Here is a 20,711-nt window from a genome sequence, read left to right on the forward strand (position 1 = left end):
ACGGCTTAAAGTCCCTCCCGGAGGACTTGTTCCCTGAATTTTTCTGCCCTTAAAAATTCGACGACCTCTGCCGGGTATTTGAACCCGCGTACTATGAGTCATGAGGTGGGAACGTTACCTCTAGACTACAGAGGCTGCTTACCTTACTTACTCATGGAGCTGAGCCCTTCTTGAGGAGCTACCAATTCTGCAGCTACTCAAGAATTTCCCAGCATTTTATGGAACCCAAAGGTTCATCACCGTTTTCACAAGAGCCCTCCACTGGTCCCTATCCTGAGCCAGATTTATCCAATTCATACCATCCCATCCTATCTCTAAGATCCATTCTAATACTGTCCACCCACCTACGCCTTGGTCTTCCATGTGGTCTCTTTCCTTCTGGCTTTCCCACCAATATCCTATACGCATTCCTCGGTTGACTAAATATTTTATGGTATGAATACCCATTCCATTATGACTAACTTCCAATTATTTAGTAATATATGTATAACCTGATTTATGCAATTCTGACTTATACAGACTTTGCATTAAAGCAGCGGTACACAAAATCAGAGTGTCATCGCACAGTCTTGCTGGAGGATACCAATGTTTTGGAGGAACTTGCTTCGTCCATCATTAGGACTGAACTGTGTAGGGTAAGGAACTGATCCTGTTACACAGGTAAATTTCAAGGAAGGTGAGTCAATTATACTGATGAGGGAAAGGAAATGGAACCGTCCCCAACACTGATATCTGCCTACGATACTACACAGTGTCACAGTCTGAACAGTCACTACCATGAAAACCTCAAGGTCTATATTCATATAATTTAAATTGTATATTTATTGAAGAACAAGGAACACTGAAATTAGTTTTCTGAATGGGGGGGGGGNGGGGGATGACTATTAGAAATGATATTAAAGTTAACTGAATTACATATTTTTCAAAAGAAAATTATAAGCAGTGAAACCAAAGGGCTCTAAAATTTTGAGTTCACTGTATTTCTTGGGAACATTTCAACCAAGTCTGGGGAATACCTACATTCCTCTTCTACCAAACTCCATACATTTTATCTTAAACTACACTATTTATCCATGTGTGCTCTTTCCTAGTTGCTACCATTCAGTCCAGAATCTTTGGTCTTCTCATCTGCTGTCCAAAAATGTAAAAATTAGAATATACAAAACTATAATTTTGCCTGTGGTTCTGTATGGGTGTGAAACTTGGTCTCTGACATTAAGAGAGGAACATAGACTGAGGGTGTTTGAGAACAGGGTGTTGAGAATATTTGGACTGAAGAGAGATGAACTGACAGGAGGTTGGAGAAAACTGCACAATGGGGAGCTTCATAACTTGTACTGTTCTCCAAGTATAATTAGAATGATCAAGTCAAGGCGGATGAGGTGGGCAGGTCATGTAGCACGAATGGGGGAGATGAGGAATGCGTATAGGATATTGGTGGGAAAGCCAGAAGGAAAGAGACCACAGGGAAGACCAAGGCGTAGGTGGGTGGACAATATCAGAATGGATCTCTGAGAGATAGGATGGGGTGGTATAGACTGTATAGATCTGGCTCAGGATAGGGACCAGTGAAGGGCTCTTGTGAACACGGTAATGAACCTTCGGGTTCCATAAAATGCTGGGAAATTCTTGAGTAGCTGCAGAATTGGCGGCTCCTCAAGAAGGGCTCCATGAGTAAGTAAGTGCTCTTTCCTAGCTTCTCTTGGCCTTTATTGAATAAACGCTGTGTCTAACGCTAGGTTATATATAGCATCAGTGATTCAGTGTTATATTCAGAAATAACAACAATCAACCTATGTATGTATGTAAGGGGTGGGCCATAAAAACCGGCCCCCTGCACTGCGACCTTCAATGATCTATTGTGCTTTCCCTTGGATTGGCCCTTTATTAATCCTACACTTTTAATAAAGTGCAGGACCCTGCTTATGGGGGCATCATAAAAGTCACTTGGTTCCATAAAAAACTGACCCAAGTGACAAAATCTTAAACAAGCTATGGCCTCACAATCACACAGCATGTGTCTGGCTCATTCGTTTTCTTGTGGGCATCTTTCACAAGTTGGGTTATCAACAATCAACCCAATAAAAGGTACAAATTCTTTCACAGAATAACCAACTGCAGTGTGGATATCAATACTTTTAATATAGGATTCAATACAGACTAACATAACTCACCTATAACGCTTTGAAGGTACTGGGCTGCCTGAAGAGCTGCGTGATCGTTTTGATTTTGACCTTGAACCTGACCTACAAAATTACACAGATATCAATAAACAGGATGGTACAGATGTAACGCTCTAGATTCGCATTCAGGTAGAGCTCAGTTCGAATCCTTGCCAACATATGCTATCCTGACTGAAGATGTATATGGGTTTCCTCAGTCCCTCCATGCAAATGTTGGTATAGTGCGATTAGGCCATGACCACATCCTTCCAAATAATTTCCAATTCACTAATCACCTTACCATTTGCTGCTACATAGTTTGAGATACCGACAGCATCGTAAAATAAACCAAGAAAGAAATGTCAGTTCATAAAGAAGTTCAAATGTCAGCAATGAGACAGGCAAGGAAGAGTTTTTAGATACTACAGTTCCTCAAACAGATACTCACGAGTCCCTGTCTGCACGGTGATAGTAATTATCATCAGGTGATGAAGAACGTCTACTACTACGTTCACTGCGACTACTTTCTCGATCTCCACGTCTCCGCCTATCCAACAAAGACCCAGAACTCTGCTGTCTGTCCCTGTCTCGTTCTCCTGATGATTCTTGTTGTGATTCCTTGTCCACTTCAGCTCGTTCACGTTCATTCTCCTTTTCCCGCTCGCCTTTCTCAGCCTGTACAGAAAATTCCGTTCTCTTTAGTTTATATGAGAGCTGATGCAAAAGAGTGCAATGGTCTCCAACTCCATGGCCTTTAGTTTCCTAGCGAACTAACCGACTGAGTGACCGCTGCTCGTCGGCAAAGTTAGTACCAACTTTAGCAGACAGAGGGTGTCACGTGGTCAGCGCAATGGATTCTCATGGCTCTTTATCTCGGTTTTCAAGACTGTAGGGACTCCAACATAAACAAATAAGCTGAGAGAGGCAGTAACATAATGAAGGCAGTTAGAGGAGCACACGAGAGTGTAATCTGTGTTAAACCTTATCATCTTGGAACGGGGGATTCATATCTAAAGCTGTGTCAAGTTAGGTCTGCTGGAACCACGTGTGTTAAATTATGTCTGTACACAAGTACAATTATATACTATCAAATTTATTAGTATTATTATATTTTAGCATCCCGTTGCATTGAGGCATTAGCCTTATTATTAAAGCACCCGTCAATAATGCAACAATATTTTAAAACATAAAAGACATCTAGAATATGTTTCTCACTAAAAGTGTAACTTTATGATACTAAATCATAAAATGTCATTAAGACACTAAAAGTATAACTTATACACTAAAAGTGATTATGAGATTACTGAAATATCTCTAAGTTTTTCATACGTTTCTACTCTTTACAACATGTTTCGGCCGCACATGGGCCACCATCAGGCAATTTTTCTTTTTTGTTTTCGGGGAGATCACTGCACTGTTCGCTTGTCCATCGTGTTTCCATGTATGTCGTTTAGTTTTTGTTAAAATGCTGTCATTGTATACAATTATTAGTAACAATTTCTGGCATGTGAAAAACATCAATAACAATTACTGTCTTGCTCATAATCACACTAAATCACTGTACAAGTTCTGGAAGTTTAAAATTTTCTTAAACCAAATGCAGGCTACTCACTAAATATGGTGAATATAGTACACTGTTCACATTGGCTTACTGGAACTATAAAAAAAAATCATTAAATATGGGATTTCACTAAATGTAAGACTATTAAACCAAGATTTGTCTGAAAGTTGGTTTCCAAATGTTATCAGGAGAGGCTCTCAGGCCGATACAAATAAATCCCTATACTACACATACTGTCAAACACATCATACATAAATGAACGCCCACAAACAGTCCAAAATATAAATGTGTGCGCTCACCTTGCGCAGCAGTTTGCGCCGATAGTGCTCCACCTGTTGCTGAATGCTCCATCCACTCTTCAGTGTCCTCTGGCCACTTTCCAACTCATCCTGGTACTGGACGGCCTTCAGCTCAATTTCCCGTAGACGTGCTCTACGGTCCTCATTCAAGTCCCTGCAATCAATACTGTGACTCAGTATGGGAAAGAGACTAGTAACAGAAGCAACCATGGAGGTTGACAAGGGGGGAGGGGTAAAACCAGGCACCTGCTCCTCACCCTGGATTTTTGGGAAAAGAAATTAGAATTGAGTGAAAAAAGGAAACTGTAGGGTAAGGCTGGGTAAAGTTGTCTCTGCGCCCCTAATTCAGCACTATGCCATGAAGCCGTATGGTGGAGTGGAGATATAGATCCATCATTCCTGACCTTGGCACTAGATGGAGGTGATTGGTCAGGTTCATGCCTTTGTCACTTTACCCCTGGGGAAATCGCCCCCAGTACACAATGGATAATAGGTTGGATGGATGCCAGAGCCAGTATGGGCCATGTGGAGAAGAAAAAAGTTCATTCTATCCTGAATACACTATGGCAGTCAGTAAAAATAGTCTTCAAAAGGCTTAAATGTAAGTTAGTAAGGAAATTTTCTTGAACCCCCTCAAATTCTTCAATATTTTCTGCAGTACGAGCAAATACTGATGCTTTCTGCAACTGCAGAGGACATCAGTTTCAAACCTTCCATTCTACGAAACTGTTTTCATGTTCTGTAAACACACATTCTGACCACTCCTTGGTCACGGAATGATGACCACCACCCTAAAGGGTTCAGCCTCACTCACCTCACATCATAATTCTGGTAGTCGCCCTCTTGCGAGTCTTCTCCTCCTGCACTGTCAGGGTCCTCCCCTCTGTCTGTCTGTTCGGGCTGTTCTGTCTGCTCCAGCAGGTCCCACTTGCTGGTTGTCATGGCTTGTGCTTCTACCTGCTCGGGATCCACAGTTTCCCATCGTGACGGGACAAACCCGGCAGGCATGCTTGTCAGTTTACCCTTACCATCCCCTGTCAGGTCCTCTGACAAAGGCTCACCATCAATATCATCATCCACTGCAAGAATACAGGTTCTTACTTTACTTAAAAGTCAACTCAGCCAGCTGGCTCAGGTGGTAATGCTTCTTATTTGTATTCAGAAGGTCTCCAGTTCATATCTTACACATGGCACACTGACTAGCTTGATTTAGGTTCTTTGTACCCTTCCCGGTCCCTCCAAATGCCAGGATAGTTCCCAAAATTGGGCCACAATAGTTTCCTTCCACATCCTTATTCACAAATCATCCTTTCTGATGCTAGTGCTAGCATCATTAATCAAACCAGATATGAGTAAATGACCTTAAAATTATAAAACGGGTGAGAACTGACCATGCTGTGCTGTATACAGTATATTCTGTCTCAGCTTGCAAGTGTATAAGCTATCCAACCACCTACCCTTTGACTGTCAACACATAGTGATCAGCTCTTCAACCTCATATATGGAACATCATAGATTCAAATCTCAACCTAATTACTCATAGGTTCCTAATGTTTTTCCTAACACCTTCCAGGCAAATGCCGATACATTACGAATACTACTGCCTTATGTGATGTGATGCTGTTTAGTCTGGTGGTAGATATTTATCAGTATTTTCAAGGAACCTGCTGTCTCAAACTTCTGGGCTGAAGGGTACGTCACGCAGCATGATATGATGTCAATGTAAGCATATACTACATCTCAAAACATCAACAAGCTAAAAGTTTAAACTGTTTAAAACATGACATTTCACATCTGAATCAAAAGGATCCATCAGGGTAGAAAGAGAATATTCTTCCATGCAGGTGAATAAGGGGGCACAAAGTAGTGTAGTTGGTTGAGGCGCTATGCTACAAGCTGGAAGGTTGCGGGTTCATGTCCCGATGAGGTCACTGGATTTTTTCAATTGACCTAATCATTCGGGCCGCACTATGGTCCTGGGGTCGACTCAGCCTCTAATAGAAACGAGTACCAGGAATCTATCTGTGGGTAAAGGGCAGCTGGTGCGTAAGGCTGACAACCTTGCTGCCATCTGTGAGCCGACTGTCTACAAAATGTGGGAACCTCGACCTCTCACAACCCTACGGGCCTCCACGGTCTGTTACAGGGATACCTTTATTTACTTAATTTTTTACTATACAGGTGAATAATGTACAGTACAGTAAACTTCTCAGAGTCTAAGGACCTTGTTAAATGGATCCCTTACAACAACAATATAGTATAACTTCACGCTGTAGATGGAGCAGACAGCAAACAAGGGGTTCTCATCTATCCTTGAGCTAATAAGCTCAGGAAAATTTTCTTACAAAGCCTTACAATACTTAAAAACAATATGGAAAACTTAAGGAAATGACAGTTTTTGTAGTGTTTTCTTTAAGTCTATGGAGACAGTGCACTGGTTCATATAGCTCCCTATTCATTGGCTGTGGAAATAGTCTTTCCTGCTCCCTGCTCCCATTGGCCAGGACAAGATTCTAATCTCATTCTGCGCCTTAGCCAACCTTTTTCATCTACATCCTAGTCCTATCAATCACTTTAAACCAGATGGAAGCCCCGAGTTCCTCTTAATATATGTATCCGACTACACGACTGCATGGTGTCACAACCCGGTAGATCATGACTGAAACATGTAACTCACTTGGTACTCCATCCAGGTCATCATCTGGAGCTGGCAAAGGCCTGCTGTGTTTCATTGCTCCTTTCAGTAGGGCTGCTCCATCTAACGGCACACCGTCCAGGTCCTCTCCTTCACCCTCGCCACCCGACATGGGTAAGCCATCCAGTTCCGACTCCATTCGTACCTCAACCTCTTCTTCTCCTTCGCTTTCCTGATGACTCTTGCCATCAGACTGATTGCAGAAAGTACACAAGCATGTGATATGATTTCATGTCCTCCACTGCCACATATGCGAGTACACAATTAAGATTGTACAGCGCAATAATCTCACAGCCTCCAACTTCACATGTAGGAGGTTCCAAGTTGTGATGACTAATTATTTTTGTGATTTTCTGCAGTCCTTCTAGGTAAATTTGACAGAACTTCAAATTAGGTCATAAGCACTTCCTTTCAAATTTCCTTTCCTAATTCATTATTCATTAACTGTCATTCAGCACTATGTAGTCGGAGCTATGGACGGAATCATAAAATAAACCACACATAAATAAATATGTTATGGCTTTCTCCAAATCAGTGAACTACTCATGTGGAAGTGGCGGATGGAGACAAAGCAGGGCACAACAAGATCTTACTATCATCACTATTGCATATGTGCAGAAAAGGACTTGACTTCAAAATGACACGAGAGCAATTACAGTACCATGCTTCAGTCATCCTTCATATTTGGACATTCCCGGTTTCAAATTCTGACCCAGCAACTGGCTATTTTGACAGACTATTTTGTAAATTTTCTCATAAGATCATAATGACCTTCCACACAGCAGTAAAATAATGACATTATCACATGAAACATTTTCATCACATTATGGTTTACAAAAATTATAAGAACACTAAGAATAAACAGAAAAAAGAAAAATGCACTCACCCAAAAATCAATACACAGAAGTGTCACATGATGGAAAATTTATGTCTAGATCTGTAAACGGCACATCAGAATGAACTTAAAAGAGATTTCTTTTATGTTACCGGCATCTTGTTCATTAGCATAATTAGCAGGGTAAAACAGGCGCTTCTAGAAAAGCCAGCACCAATTGCCAGCTTGCCCATCACAAATGCCAGATGGACTAACATGGGACTGAAACTGGGACCTCTGTGGCAAGAAGGCACCAACTAACCACCCAAGCTGTAGCATGGTCATCATGTCATACCGGTTACACTACAGATCTCCACACTGGAGGCCTGGGTTCAATCGCAAATCATTACACCATGTAGATCTGTGGTCAGCAAATCAGCATTGGGGCAGACCTTTTCTCCTCCCAATTCTCATTCCATCAACTGGTCCACATTCATTACTCAATCTATCAGCTGACACTATACAGTTTGATACTGACAATGTCATCACAAAACCAACTTAAAATCATGGCCGCGCCATAGCTCAAGCTGTTAGTCGCTGGCTTCCCATCACAGTGGCCCAGGTTCGATCCTGGTTCTGGTCAAGTGGGATATGTGGTGGACAAAGTGGCGCTGGGGCAGGTTTTCTCCGAGTACTTCAGTTTCCCCTGCCAATCTTCATTCCACCAATTGCTCCACAATCACCCTCACCTATCATCTGGGGCTGGTACAATAGGCCAGAAGTGGTCGCAGTACAAGGGACTTAGTCCCACCTCATTAGGAATAAAGAAAAAACTTAAAATCATGTCATACTGCATAGGAAACACTGTCATAATGGTTAAAGCTGTGTATTATGATCATTATAAAACACTCACTGTAGTAGTTAGTCCAAGAAAGGTATTCTGTAATTTAATGAGGAAGTCTTTGGGATACACAGCCCACTCCTCCCAAGCGCGAAACATCTGCATGACTCGCAGCTTGAAGCCCTCTGCTTTCAGTCGACTTTCCAGACTCATGTAGGCAGCATGTACATCTTGGAAGATGTGAAACAATCGGGCCTCCAACCTGAAACAGCAAGATACTTTCAGTTCCTGTGGAGTATACTTACTTCTGCCCAGTTTTATGATTCCTTATATCAGTGCTCAATGCTGTCCACCTCAAAACAGCACTGGCCAACAGCTGTTTTCTGCTGCTAGACATGCTGGCATATACTCTGACTTCTGTAAGCTTGCAAATGCACTCCTCAGCATTTGGAGTTGGAAAAGAAAATCAGACAACAGTGCTACATTCTTCTTCAGCATGAGCTTGGGCTTGCTGTGTCACATGCAAGCAGGATGAGATATTTAAGTTGTGGTAATACTGCAGTATTAACACTACATGAACTACAACTTTAAAATCTGTTGCAAAATAAAAATCAGCTGCCCATCTTCTGTCTGTCTAGTAGAAGACACTGAAATGACCAGTGCCTTCTCATTGTCAATATGTCAATCACTGTTTTACTTTTGAGTCTATATGGCATAATAAGTAATACCAGTTAAAAATATATATGATTCTTAAGATTACTGGGTTTCTGGAATCTGTCAATCATCTACAATTCCAAACATAGAATAGTGCTCCGTAAAATTTACCTCTTTGTTAGATTTTGATTAATTTCTCCATTAAGATTTAAGTTTTGATGGGTATCTCCATAATTTTTATTGCAAATTTTCCTGTATCTCCATAATTTTTACTGCAAATTTTCCTATCACCTCCTCCTGCTGATAGAACTGGATCCCAGGTGCATACATACATGCATCTAACTGATTTAGGCCCTCCAGTGACTGAGATTGGACCAGATACAGGAGACGCATCCCCAAATTTTCAACTCAGAACAGAAACAGATCCAGATTCCAAAACCTTGCATTCCGTTTGGAATACCAGATTATGGAGAGGATCCATAAACTCAGCAATCCTAAGTACACTATCATCAAAACCATCCAGAAGTCAAATTCTGACATTGTGTAAGGTTGTGAAATATTGCTATGGGGAGAAATTGAGAAATTTCAGTATTTTAAGCTGGTACACCTAACAAAACATAATTCACCTATTTTACTTCCTACATAGGCAGCAAGAATACTCATATTTGGCAAAAAAAGCAGTAAGAAATGAAACACTTTTGCTGTATATTTACTCACCCTTTCCTATAAAATGAAGCATTGGTTATCTTCACTCCGCAGTTGTGTAAAATATCAGAAATGAGGTAAAGGCGTGCAATCTGAAACGAAAAACATACATATTTTGTTAGATTTCAGCCTCTCATGGCATGACTATGAAAACTGCTGTCTTCTGGGATGTGTTACCTTTTTCGGGATGGGTGTCTGTAGGATCGATAAGGATTCAGCAATGCAATCGCAGATCTCATCTGCAGCTTCACTGTGCTCTATACAGAACACCATAGCCTCAGCCACCTTCAAGCGCTCTGGGGTCATGTTTCTGAGCAAGTCTTCAAGTCTGTCCCTCTGCCTGCAAACAAAATGGTGGCAACAATCAGACATATTTCACTGTTCAACAATACAAAAACAAAAACCAACTCCATGGTTTCAGTCCGCAAGTGAACTATACTGACCGAGTGAACGCTGTTTGTTGGCGAAGTTAGTGTCAACTTTAGTGGACAGAGGGTGTTGCGTGGTCAGCGCAATGGATCCCTGTTTTCCAGACCAGAGTTACTATTTCCTTGAACTAGTTCCTCAATTATCCTCATGAGGCTGAGTGGACCCCATTCCAGTCTTACTACTTCTCAGAAAATCTGGTAGCGCTGGGAATCGAACCCGGGACCTCTGGATCTGTAGCCAGGAACTCTGACCACTAGACCACAGAGGTGGTTGTTCAACACTAAAGAACAAATTATTTGTTTCTTTTACAGCAGAATCCCCATTTAATGTCCTTAGATTTTATGATGTCTCTTGTTCCACGTTCAATTTCAGTGAACCCAAGACAATAATCTTGGCGTTAAATTACTCCCACGTAATATTTTCATCACTCTGGTGTTTAAATCCACAGGTCCTCAAAGGAACCTTAAACAGGGTTCTGCCGTATATCATGAAATGTCTCCGTAATAGCTGTCGGTATAGTAGATAGGCTACACAGCAGATGAACGGGGAATCAGGGTTCAATTCAATTATGCTTTCCCAGTGCTCACACTGACTCATAACACTACAGGGCCTCTTGTCCAAGAAGTCTGAGCATGACCTTTCCCAAGGCTAAAGTGGCGAGGCTGTGAAACCCAATACTTATCACCACCTAGTGCTGAGATTAGGAATGCATGGAGTTATACCTCCACTTCTGCATCAAGCAAGGGCACAGCTTTACCTTTATACTCCCTTACTTCTCTTTTCATCAAACATAAATTATCTGTATGTATAATAAAGGTACCTCTGTTCAACACACCATAATGACATGGGGGAAGAGGTACAGGGCCATGTGTGCTTATTCTCGCCATTAGATGCAGCTGAATGCTAGGACAGATTCGTGATGTGACTGCTTTACTTGAAAGGAACACAAGATACCCAATTAGAAGGCTGGGTAGGACTGAAATCAAGCCAGAATGCTGTGAAGAAGAGAAAAATCTCTTACCCCTGCATGGAATCAAATCTGAGTCCTCCACTCTCTAGCTTGAGATGCCAAGAAAAAGATATAAGGTTTCTCCAAGGATAATGACAGCCATGAGGTGAACTTACGTGTTTGACAGGCTTCCCTTGCGAGGTTCCTTGTCATCACCCTCTACCAATTCATCTGGCATTCCTTGTGTGTAAGGGTTCATAGGTGGTGGCCTCCATATTGAACCTCCTATAATCCGACAGTGCAAACAGATTTATTTCCTTACATCATTTGGAATTACAGAATATTAGCAAAACTTAAGAAATTATGTTATATAAAATATATAATGACAACCACAAATTCAACAATAACAAATATGATTCAATATTTAAATGTTTAAAAGGATGGACCCATCAGCTTCGAGCGGTTATTTTAATAACTAAATGAAGAGAAACAAAATTAAAATCCAAGCAATGGACATAAAATTTTTGAGAAGGATAATGGGAAAAACTGGAGGGGGTAAAAAGTAAAGCTATCCCTGGAACAGGCCATGGAGGCCCAAAGGTTTGTGACATGTCGAGGTTCCCACATTTTCTAGACAACCGGCTCACAGATGACGGTGAGATTGTCAGCCTTACGCACCAGCCTCCCTTCACCCCCCAAGGAAGATTCCTGGTACTAATTCCTGTTAGAGGCTGAGTCGACCCCAGGGCCACAGTGCGGCTGGGAGGATTAGGTCAACTGAAAAATCCAGTGACATTAGGAATCAAGTCCATGACCTTCTGGCTTGTGCCACTCTGATTTTTGGAGAACTCGAAATTAAAAATTTAACAGAGTTGTGAACCAGAAATGATTATAATACTTCAGTCATGAAAGACTGGACAGAACAAGAATACTGCAAAGCGCAGCATAATTAAAATTCAAAGGAAAGAGACCTATGGGAAGACCAACAACAAGACGGTTTAGGCAGGTGCTGGAAAACATCACAAGAGAGGGGGAAAGCTGGCAAGAAATTTAAAAAGAAAGATTGTGGGAAGAAAATCAGACTGAAGATTTTAAGTCCAATGATCAGTATAAAACAGAAATGTTACAATAATAACAATCTGTCACTAAAATCACAATGTTGAAATAAAATAGATTTTAATTTTGAATTCTGCAAATTTCAATTAAAAAATGTTACCTGCCCCATATCCTGTGGGATCATATTCTTAATACGTGTATAAACTGGATCTTGTGGAATGCCATACTTTAAGACAAATGAACCCTACAGGTGGAACTGGTGTTGATGATGAGTTCCATACCTTTGAACATGCGGAACTCAAGAGTGCGCCAGCGTAACTGTAGGTCACCTTGCAGCAGTGAATACAGTTTCCACCGGTAGTAAACATGTGCAGGACTCTGGTTTTCAAACAGAAACCTGCCAACAGGGAAAAATATTTTACAATAATCAGATCACATGAACTGAAGACACTCCAACCAAGTTGTGGGTACTAGAAGTGGTAACATAACTTACCGGAACATAGGATTGTTGAGCTCCCTGTTCATGATCATTGCTTCAAACATAGGACCTTCTCGAATCACAAACTCAACCATCCGATGTATCAACATGAGAAGATTCCTGCAATGCAAGCAGAAACAACACATATTGCCTCTCCCCCTTCCCAGAAGGGACAGGCAGGCCAACCAATCAACACCGTCCCTCCCAGCACAATACCCAAACTGCAGGTACTGTGACGTTAGCATACAATGGGGCTTCTCACACAACATACTGTCATACTTTAAGTAAATGAGGCTTAGTGCCTTCTGGCTGATGGTTTCCAACACAGAACGCTTTCACTGCCAGTGCAGTGATTGTCTGGAGAATACTATCTTCTGGAATGTGATACTGTGCAATCTGGTAGAAGTTTATCAACATTTTGTAAGATTACACCACGTAAAAAAATAAAAAAGGTGGGACATAACGAGAGGCTGTCACAGCTTCTGTGCTGGTGCTGACTTTTCAGTCAAACCTCAGTGCAGTGTTGATTTAATGTGGGATTTGTGGTGAACAAAATGGCAATGAACAGTTATCCTCTGGGTTTCTTTGGCTTCCCCTTGCTAATCATCAATCCACCATTGTTCCATATTCATTTATCACCAGTCCTTAAGTGTGCAATATCCCTGACCAGGCAGCACATTATCATATACTTAGTTTTTAAGTTGAGGGCTTCATCTGTGACCTAATATCTGGTTAGTTACAGGATGTTGTTCAGTTTTATAATAATAAAAATTATGAAAACCTGTATGTTACAGCTGACTTCCAGTTAAATGATTATTCTTAGGTTATGCAAGTATGCTGTGTCAAATGAAACACTTTTATTTGTATTTGCCTGGAATTCACCTGGAGTTGCAAAATAAAACCATGGAAAACCTTTAACAGGATAGCTAGTAACACAGCCAAAATTCAAACTCAGGACCTCACAAATATGGTGTATTACTCTGTGCAGTCTGAGGCTCAGTATAACAGTGTATTCATACTAGCAAAAGTTTGAGGTTCATATTAATGAAACCTGTCCGTCTTGACATATTCGTTAGCAATGTAATTTGAACAACTCTCATAATAAGAATAAAATCGTGCTCTTGAATATTTGCCAAATGAACACATTATGTTACTTTTTACAGATGTCATGTCTTAAAACTTTCATGGGTTGATACATTTAGTACAATGCCAAGACAGCATATCACATACACAATAAAAGTGTTAACAAACAACTAGAGTGTCTTGCCAGTCCAACTTGTCTTCCTACTCCTAGTTGTTGTCCAGTTTGTAGACAGCAACTGCAGCTGTACAGTGCTTCCATCGGCCTTCTCTGCATCCATCTCGCAGCAGTCACAGGATGGGCAACTCTTTATTACAAACCTTTCTTGGATAGACTTTTGCAATTAATGAAAACAGTTGGAGAACCTTCAGTATACAGCAAACTCAAACCAACAATGGTTTCTGAGTGTCTGAGAGTGAAACATCTGATCCATCGGTTAATTTTATATTCACAAACACATGCCATGCACTACGACCGCATCCAAATTTACTTTCGCAAGTTGAGCAACTCCAATCAAAGAAATAAATACTGAAATGGATTGGTAAATAAGGACATATGTCCTAATTGAAGTTGCTAGGAACAACCATGGGAAACCACGAACGAGTTACAAAATGTATGTACAGCACAACAATTCTGGAATACTTGTCCTCTTTCAGTATATTATAAAAGTGTTAAGACCTACAGAATAAGTCTCTTGTGTGCTTTTTTATGCATCTCTATAAATTTTTGTTTTAAAGTTTTTGTTGCCATGAATACCTAGTGAGCTATTATATTTCATACGTGCACAGAAACTTACGAGACGTTTCTGTGAAATCGCCACCGTTACTGACACACTAACCAAAACTGCAACGTGACAACAGATGTTAGTAAAATTGCCCAATATCAAATTTCATACAGATACATTCACCACTTCTGTTGTTGTTACATGCAGACAGATATGGGTGAATCTAACAGGAGCATTTTTAATTAAGATCTTAAAGTTTGTGATGATGGTAAATTGTTACAAGTAATATGTTGCTGGACATTATCCATCATCTTGTCTGTTCTTAAAAAACAGTCCTGTTTCTTTTAAAAAAACGTTTCGGGGACTGGATTCTGTCCGTCCTCAGGTGAAACCTACTCAGTTGGGTCCAATAGACAGACCTAGCCCCTATCTCCAGTCTGGAGATAGGGGCTAGCTCTGTTTTCTCCCAGTACTTTGGTTTCCCCTGCCAATCTTCATTCCACCAACTGCTCCACAATCACCCTCACCTATCATCTGGGGCTGGTACAACAGGCCAGAAGTGGCCGCAGTACAAGGGACTTAGTCCCACCCCACTAGCATTAGAAAAAGAAGTCATGGTGACAGAAAACTTGGGCAACAAAATTACATGATGTAACATGATCTAAAAATATCTGACACAATTACTGCTTCCTTAAGTGCTGTTTTAGTTTCATCATTATCAAAAACATTTTAAGTGTTCTAGAATCAAATAAAATGGTGTGACGTCTCCCCATGTGGGGTCGTGAAGTATAATTAACAAATCCACATCTCAGATTGGCGCAAGGTGATGAAGGACCACATGACTGGATATAAAGTGGTGACAGTATTCACACTCCTTGTACTGTGTGCCCAGCCCAAGATGGCACATACTGTACATTGAGGATTACTTAAAGACACAGTGCACGCTTCGTGAAGTTACATTCTGTACGATGAATTCAGATCAACAGGGATAATTACAATGTCACGAGTTTAAAAACAATGTGCGCAATGGCTAATCACATTTAGGCATTCCTAGATTATGTGACCACTGTTAACTACCAGAATATCTTTTTTTGACATGCCTTTTGTTAAATAATATACCATAGGTTCTCCAACAGGTAGCAGACATGACTTGGTGACATGTTCCTTTGCACTGTAATTATACATAAATCCACAAATATGTGCTTTCCGCGGATAAGTTCAGAGCATCTTCCGAATCCAGAGATAGCGCAATTCCTTTACAAAGACCTCATGCAGTTTTACTATAGTAAATGTAAAGTTGTTCCTGTGTTTAATTAAGCACTACACAATGAAGGCATATGGGGGAGTGGATGAACAGATCCACATTTTCTTGACCTTGGCACTAGTTGGAAGTGAGTGGTCAGCTTCATGCTGTAGCCGCTTGAACCCCAGTACCCATTGGATAGCAGGTCGGTTGGGTCCCAGAGCTGGTCTGGATGATGTGGAGAAAATTCATGACGCTACCGGGACTCGAACTCCAACCTCTTGGCCATCCAGCCCATAGCCAGTTGCTATACTGCCTGAGTTATCCTGACTCCTAGTTTTACTATGGCACAGTACTCAAAGCTCAGCCAGTACAGTGACTAAGCCACTGGCTGGATGACAGGGTTTCAGTTCCTGGGCAGGCACACATTTTTCTCATCTCCAATGAATCCAGACCAGTTCCACGGCCCTCCTACACTCTTATCTAACGGGTATGGGACGGATGCAAAGCTAACCACTCACACCCACTGAATTCCCCCCCCCCATATCTTCACAATATTGTAGTTAATTAAATAGAGGGACTTTACATGTTACCTTAAAATTTATCCAATTAAAACAGCAGTGAATTACTAAGAATATGTGAAAGGTATACAACTAGTGTACAGATATGCTATATTTAATCATCACATGAGCAACACACCAGTGACAATTCATGTAATTATTTATTAATCATGTCATGGGTGTGAAACTTGGTCTCTGACATTAAAGGAAGAACACAGACTGCAGGTATCAGAGAACAGAGCGCTGAGCAGACTACATGGATCAAACAGGAATGAAATGGTAGGAGGCTTGGAAAAAAACTGTATAATGAGCTTCATAACTTGTACTCTTCACCAAACTGAGATGAGCAGGGCATGTAGCACGTATGGCTGGAGACAAGGAATGCATACAGAATTTTGGTGGGCAGATAATATTAAGATGGATCTTAGAGAAATAGCATGGGTTGCTATAGACTGGATTCATCTGACCCAGGATAGAGACCAATGGAGAGCTCTTGTGACAGGATAATGAACCTCTGGGTTCCATAAAATACCGGGAAATTCTTGGGTGGCTGAGTGACAGCCAGCTTCCCATAAAGGAATCAGCTCCATCCCCACCACAAGAAGGGTGTCATGTGACTGAACTCTTTATAATGGGCTCAACCAAGTATGTACCTTCCTCCATCACAGGTGACTGTAGGAACAGATCCAATTTTGGGAAAAAACTGAATTTCAAAAACTGATGACAACGGACAATGTCTAAAATAACAAGTCACGTTTATTGTTAACATGCTATCATTATACTTCTTTTGGCTTATTTTGGACTTCACCCATCGTCTGGTATGTAAAGGACAAAAGACCACGATGTTTCGCAGACAGATCCAGTCTCCGAAACATCGTGGTCTTTTGTCTTTTACATACCAGATGATGGGTGAAGTCCAAAATAAGCCAAAAGAAGTACAGTATACACCATCGTCAGAATCCTTTCAAGTCTATGCTATCATTAGAAAAGTTAAGATTTCGCTTAATCAATTACTTTTGCATTTACAGCTGAGGCAAAGAGATGGGATGGGAAATTCAGTTTTCACTCCTAAATATATTAAAACTATGTCATTATAACTGTCATCAATGAGTCAGGTTTGGTGGCCTGACATGAAACAGTACAATTCCCCCACTTATGAAAATAGGTACAAAGTTAAGTCAAAAGGCAATGATGTAACTAATGTGGTAGATCAATTACTTCTTTCAAAGAGTTCCCCACAATCTGTTCAAGGCAATATTGGAAGTTCATGTCCAAAGGCAGAGGGGTGTAGTCCAAGTTATATAAAAATCAAACAATGACTTCTAGCACCATTTGTATTTTATAAGCATAAATGGATGACAAGTTTCCAATCTCTTCTTTTATCCCACAATTTCTTTTTGATTTCTTTCCAGCTCTTCTTATGTTCTTAATAGCTTCTAGTATCTTGCTACATCATCTCATATGCCTTCTTCCTTCATATTTTGATTAGACTATGGGACCCATTACCTGGAAAATTTGGAATCAAAGCCTTTCCAGATATTGTGATTTTCTGGATTGTGGGTTCCTTACCCAAAGGAATTATAATATATGTAAATTTAACAAATAAAAACATATATTTACATTTGCTTTACCTAAAAAGTGATTAAAGTTGAACACTCAAGATCCACAATTACCACTTTTGTCAGCAGAACAATCTTTATCTTTTTAAATATGTCTCACAAAGTCAACTCTTTATGCATTTAAACTTTTTTTTTGTGTAAAACCTCTTTTAAGGGTCCATGTATTAGGTTGTTTCAAATTGTTTGTGGGACTTTCTTCTTTCAATAGAGACTACAGTACTTATGTCCATACTTGGAAATAACAAAAGATGAATATAATTATGACAGCATGGTGATTATTCACAAAGTAGATGATACGACAGTTGAACTGCTGTGTTAGGTGTCATTATAACGTATGAGTTAGTGTGAAAATATCCGTCAGGAAGGAACAGTGTTACCAAGCCTTCTGCTACCAAAGCAAGCAAAGATCTAATAACTTACCTGTTGGTAAGAGAACAAATTGAGGGTATTCGTGACTGTGTACATTACCTTTCAGTCGGGATTACCACTTTGACAACAGCCTGGGATAAAATCTGTGAGGAGAGCAGCACCAACATCAAAACATACCCTTCACATGTGATAATACAACAGACAGATATCTGCACATACTCCGAGCTGGCTGGAAAATTAACAAGTGTCACTGCCCCAGTCAGGTCACCCGATCGTACATGAGCATTACAGGCAAAGTCAGAACTGAGAGATACCATCTGAAGTGTCTACTGTAGCTTCATTCTTAGCCCTTAGCAACACAGTCCATCTGGCTGAGTGTTATTTCAATTTTAATATTGTTACCTCTGGCTAAAAATATGTCTACCAGCTCTGCAGAGGCTGGAAAAATTCCGTATTACTGGACAATCAACTGTTAAGATCAATGTTTTCTGAGGTGTGACACAGTGCAGGCTGGTAGACTGTCACAAACATTTTGGATCAACACACTTTCCATATTACTGGACAATCAACTGTTAAGATCAATGTTTTCTGAGGTGTGACACAGTGCAGGCTAGTAGACTGTCACCAACATTTTGGATGAACACACTATCTTCATCTTAAGAGCAGATTACCCTATAGCCTTGGCTGCGTCCATAGCTTAAGCGGTTAGTCGCTGGCTTGTGCCATAGCTCAAGTGGTTAGTCGCTGGCTTCCCACCGTGGTGGCCCGAGTTCGATCCCGGGGATGGTCAAGTGGGATTTGTGGTGGACAAAGTGGCGCTGGGGCAGGTTTTCTCAAGAGTTCTTTGGTTTCCCCTGCCAATCTTCATTCCACCAATTGATCCACAATCACCCTCACCTACCATCTGGGGCTGGTACAATAGGCCAGAAGTGGCCGCAGTACAAGGACTTGGCCCCATCCCACTAGCAATAAAAAAAATAGTCGCTGGCTTCCCACTGCGGCAGCCCGGTTCTGGTCAAGTGCAATTTGTAATGGACAAAAATGGCGCTGGGGCAGGTTTTCTCAAGAGTTCTTTGGTTTCCCCTGCCAATCTTCATTCCACCAAATTCTCAATCATCATAATCACCCAGGGCAGGCTACAATAGGCCAATCAGTGGCTGATGTGCCAAGTCGATCCAACTAGACTCCACCCCCCACTATGTGAATTACCTTATAGCCTACCTAAAACATCTCTGGGGGTATGTCATACATTAGACAGGCAACTTCATGGAAGAGATATCCTGTACATTCAGCGAGATCTCTGGAATGTTGAACATGGTTCCCATCATACATGTTGAACACAGAACATAATAAATTTCTGTGTCATTAACTGATGATGATGCAACTTCAAGGGAAGTTTCAGACAGTGTATAAGATAGTGTACTCCGTATTTAACACCATGAGAACCTCAAATCTCCCACAGAAGAACTGTTATCTCTCCCCAAACTAAAATACAGCAGCCAATTCAGTGATCCTTGGAGATTTTAAAAAAATTCATATTCCTAGAATATATATGTTAACAAAAATAAAAATAACCAGGTATCACACCGTATAGATTTGGGTGATATTGCTAATATTTCAGAGGTACATGCTGCCTCCATCTTCAGGTTAAAATGCGTAGGTTGTTGAGTTTCTGTGCATATACGGCATTGTTTAGAAAACCTATATGGGAGGTGGAGGAGAAATAAAGTTGGAGGGAGCAGCTCATCTGGGCCAGTATACTGGCAAAGCTCTACAGACAACCCAGGAAGTACTGTGGGGGGGGGGAACTCATCAGTCAGGATATTAGGTGTTCTGACTGGGATTAAGTCTAGAAGAGCATTACCAGTATACCAACCTGCTCAGAGGTACCTTCTGTTATATTTTCCAATCTGCAGCAATTGAAAAAGGTACATTTAAACTCGCGCACAAAACTGTAACCAATGTTACAGCAATTTTACTCTATATTATAGAGTAACTCAAAGAACACGAATGTTAAGCTGCAGCAGAAACAGTAACACACATCAGACAGTATTCATATGATCTGCACATTAATCAATCCCTTGACTTTACCTGCAACTACCTTCTCATGAAAACAGATGATATTCAAATTAAGATTACGGTCTTGTGCGATGACACACCACATAATTTGGCAGATGCACATCTGAGAAACCTGCTGCCTCATCTTCATGCAGTCTTCTGCAGTGAAGATGGGTGCAATGGATTCCTCCAGAGCATTAGCACCACTCTACCAAATAACATGGTGTCACAAACCAGAAGACTGTAATTTAATTTTAGTATTCACCACAGCAAGAATCACAGGTCTTGCATGTATCAAAATTCCTCCACCACAAATAAAATCATCACTCTGCACACTGCACACATTTATCAAATAGTTTACCACATACATTCAAAGAAATGGTAAAATGAAACTATATCGGGTCTGACCTATAG

At 40.8% G+C, this 20,711-nt stretch overlaps 1 protein-coding gene across 1 annotated transcript in view; it reads right to left on the bottom strand.

Annotated features, from left to right (window-relative positions):
* LOC111869209 (U2 snRNP-associated SURP motif-containing protein) overlaps positions 1-20,711 on the bottom strand; it is a 34,993-nt gene that overhangs the window by 2,263 nt on the left and 12,019 nt on the right. Inside the window, exons 10-21 of the mRNA XM_023860520.1 lie at positions 18,339-18,382; positions 12,659-12,763; positions 12,447-12,562; positions 11,286-11,394; positions 9,909-10,071; positions 9,744-9,823; positions 8,445-8,634; positions 6,700-6,910; positions 4,837-5,101; positions 4,023-4,176; positions 2,611-2,837; positions 2,175-2,246 (exon numbers count right to left, since the gene is read on the bottom strand). Coding sequence (XP_023716288.1) covers positions 2,175-2,246; positions 2,611-2,837; positions 4,023-4,176; positions 4,837-5,101; positions 6,700-6,910; positions 8,445-8,634; positions 9,744-9,823; positions 9,909-10,071; positions 11,286-11,394; positions 12,447-12,562; positions 12,659-12,763; positions 18,339-18,382 — 1,736 coding nt within the window. The remainder of the gene's footprint in view (positions 1-2,174; positions 2,247-2,610; positions 2,838-4,022; positions 4,177-4,836; positions 5,102-6,699; positions 6,911-8,444; positions 8,635-9,743; positions 9,824-9,908; positions 10,072-11,285; positions 11,395-12,446; positions 12,563-12,658; positions 12,764-18,338; positions 18,383-20,711) is intronic.

This window comes from Cryptotermes secundus, unplaced genomic scaffold (genome assembly GCF_002891405.2).
Source record: "Cryptotermes secundus unplaced genomic scaffold, Csec_1.0 scaffold2069, whole genome shotgun sequence".
Classification (NCBI taxonomy): Eukaryota; Metazoa; Arthropoda; class Insecta; order Blattodea; family Kalotermitidae; genus Cryptotermes; species Cryptotermes secundus.